A 2,679-nucleotide genomic window follows, 5' to 3' on the forward strand; every position below is an offset into this window, starting at 1 on the left:
CTCAAATGTAAGGATCGGAGATTGGTCAGGGACACAAGGCCAGCAGGAATTTTACCAATGAAATTATTGTCAGATAAATTAATAATTTTCCAATGCTGATGTTGGATTCAACAATTGGGAAGTCTTCCAGATATATCATTATTAGATATATCAAGCAATTCCAAGCTAGTAAAAGGTTACAGAAGAACAGCGGAATATTGCCACTGATATGATTGTCAGATACAGAAAACTTGAATATAAGTAGCATTAGTAAAGTATGAAGGAATAGACCCAGAGAAGCTGAGTTGTTGTTGAGATAGATAACAAGCAAAGGGGAGGGATCAAGCTCAGGTAATGGCCCTTCAAATCTGTTTGAACTCAAATCTATGCTGTAGAAAGTGTAATTTTTCAAAAGTTGGTAGCCTCCCCTCCAAATTGTTATTTGATAGATTGAGAAAATAGCTATAAGAGGGACTTAGATATCCAAACCATGCAGGGATGTTGCCTGAAATTCCAGCATCTGATAAGCAAAGGTCACTCAAATATGTCTGAGTTTTTAGCCAAGTGGGAAACACTGAACCTACCTTGATAGAACATTCTGATGTGCAAGCATTCAAAGGAGGCTTCAATTCTCACTTGCATTCAATTGCAAAGAGTTGTAGGGATAAGTCCAAATATTTCAAGTTTACAAGATTAGCAAAATGAGATTCAGTTAGGACACCCATCAAAGAATTTGAAGAGAGATTCAGTTCAAACAGTTTAGATAATTTGCCTATGTTCTCTGGAATTGTTCCATTTAGCATGTTGTTTCCCAGATTCAATGTTCCTAGACCCTCCCAACTTTCCGAAGCCGAACCATACTTGTTCTCCCTGCATTTAGACAATCCATCAACAAGGTCATCAATGCCTCCACTGATCATATTGCCAGTTAAATCCAAGGTCTGTAACTTGCATAAGTTCCCCATGCCTTTTGGCAATGTTCCATTGATGTCACTGCCCTGCAGGCTAAAGTAATGCAATTGGCTAAGATTTCCAAAGCTGTCTGGTAACTTTCCACTTATTGCATTTTGAGACAAATCTAGAGCCTGAAGGTGAACAAAATTCCCCATAGTTTCAGGCAATTTGCCGCTGAGATTGTTACGAGCCCCATAAAAATGCTGCAAAAGTGTGAGATTGCCAAAGGATTCAGGAATCACTCCCCTGATCATATTCCATGACAAATCCAAGTATCGCAGGTTTCTTAGGTTTCCAATGCTCTTTGGCAACTTTCCAAACTTATTATAAGACAAACCAAAGTATACTAAATTTGTAAGATTGCTCAGAGATTCCGGAATCCTTCCATTGAGTTTATTTTCTGACAAATCAAGTCTCTCCAAGTAACCAAGATTTCCAAAGTACTCCGGAATGCTTCCACTCAGTTCTTGATTAGCGGACAAATCAAGAATCTCCAAGCTACCAAGATTTCCCAAGGACTCTGGAATCACTCCATCAAAAGAGTTACCAGACAAGCTGAAGACTCTCAAGCGACTCAAGTTACCAACTGTGACTGGTAACTTGCCATACAGAGCACAAGCAGAGAGATCAAGTTCAACAAGGCTAGTGTAATTGAACAACCATTCAGGCAGAGTGAAGTTCAAGTCATAATTATGAGAGAGATCAAGCACACGAAGAGATGTGAAGTTGAGATGATGATGATGAAGCAGAGTAGTATCATGAATACCACCAGTTTGGAGGCCAGCATAAGAGAGTTTCAAGACAAGAAGAGAAGAGAGCATATTAATACTATGAAGCCAACCATGAACGTTAGAAAGGTCCACCCCACTCAAGTCAAGATGATGCAAAGATGTCATTCCAGATAGCCAGTGGAGGTCATTAGCTTCTAGATATAAATTTGAGCTAAGATCAAGATAACGCAAGCATGATAGGTTTCCAAAGGTATGAGGAAGGATTCCATTGAATCCAGCATTAGAGAGATTAAGGTACTCAAGGTTGGCAAGAGAACCAATGAAGTCTGGGATGGGGGAGCCTTTGAAGTTGTTCATGCTCAAATCCAAGTGCTTTAAATGATGAAGCTGAATGAGAGAAGAGTTCAACTTACTTGCTGGCATGTTATAATAAGTATACTGTCGTCGGAGATCTAGCTTGATGACATGCCGGGATTCATTGTTGCAGCTCACTCCTTGCCATTTGCAATAGTCTTGGCCAGTCCAAGAAGAGAACAAGCTTTGGTTGTTGCTCTGATCAATGCCTGCTTTGATGCTGAGAAGGGCTATCCTTTCAGTTTCAATACAACTTATACCATGGACATAGCAAACTGGAGGGAATGCTAAGACAACAAGGATAACAAGAAAAACAAACAACGATAGACAAGCCATGAGATCAAAGAGAGAAGCTCTCACGAGTGTCTGTGGAGAAGTGTATGAATGTGATCATATAAGAACTGCATGCGTTATATGTAAGCAGAATTAAACAAGATCATTATGACAAAGAGGATCCTTGGGAAGTTTCCCATACTCTAGTTCTTGTTAAATTACTCTTTTTAAAATTCTTTTTTCCTTTTTTGACAATATCAATATGCTTGGAGACCCACCTGTCCTGAAGAAACTTGAAAAACAAGTTTGTCTCTCATGTCCACAGTGTGGCTCACCTGGCCACAACAGAACAAAACTAGACCACTCCACCACAAATCACAAATATAAT

At 39.5% G+C, this 2,679-nt stretch overlaps 1 protein-coding gene across 1 annotated transcript; it reads right to left on the reverse strand.

The window, feature by feature from the left end:
- Nucleotides 1–611: 611 nt before the first annotated feature.
- LOC120255598 (receptor-like protein EIX1) lies at nt 612–2,448 on the reverse strand. Its single transcript, XM_039263393.1, has 2 exons — nt 1,275–2,448; nt 612–1,205 (listed from the first exon to the last, which is right to left on the reverse strand). The coding sequence occupies exons 1-2, from the start codon at nt 2,352–2,354 to the stop codon at nt 612–614; spliced, it is 1,674 nt and encodes a 557-aa protein (XP_039119327.1). The 5' UTR covers nt 2,355–2,448.
- Nucleotides 2,449–2,679: the final 231 nt, after the last annotated feature.

Source organism: Dioscorea cayenensis, unplaced genomic scaffold (genome assembly GCF_009730915.1).
Source record: "Dioscorea cayenensis subsp. rotundata cultivar TDr96_F1 unplaced genomic scaffold, TDr96_F1_v2_PseudoChromosome.rev07_lg8_w22 25.fasta BLBR01001098.1, whole genome shotgun sequence".
In the NCBI taxonomy this organism is placed as follows: Eukaryota; Viridiplantae; Streptophyta; class Magnoliopsida; order Dioscoreales; family Dioscoreaceae; genus Dioscorea; species Dioscorea cayenensis.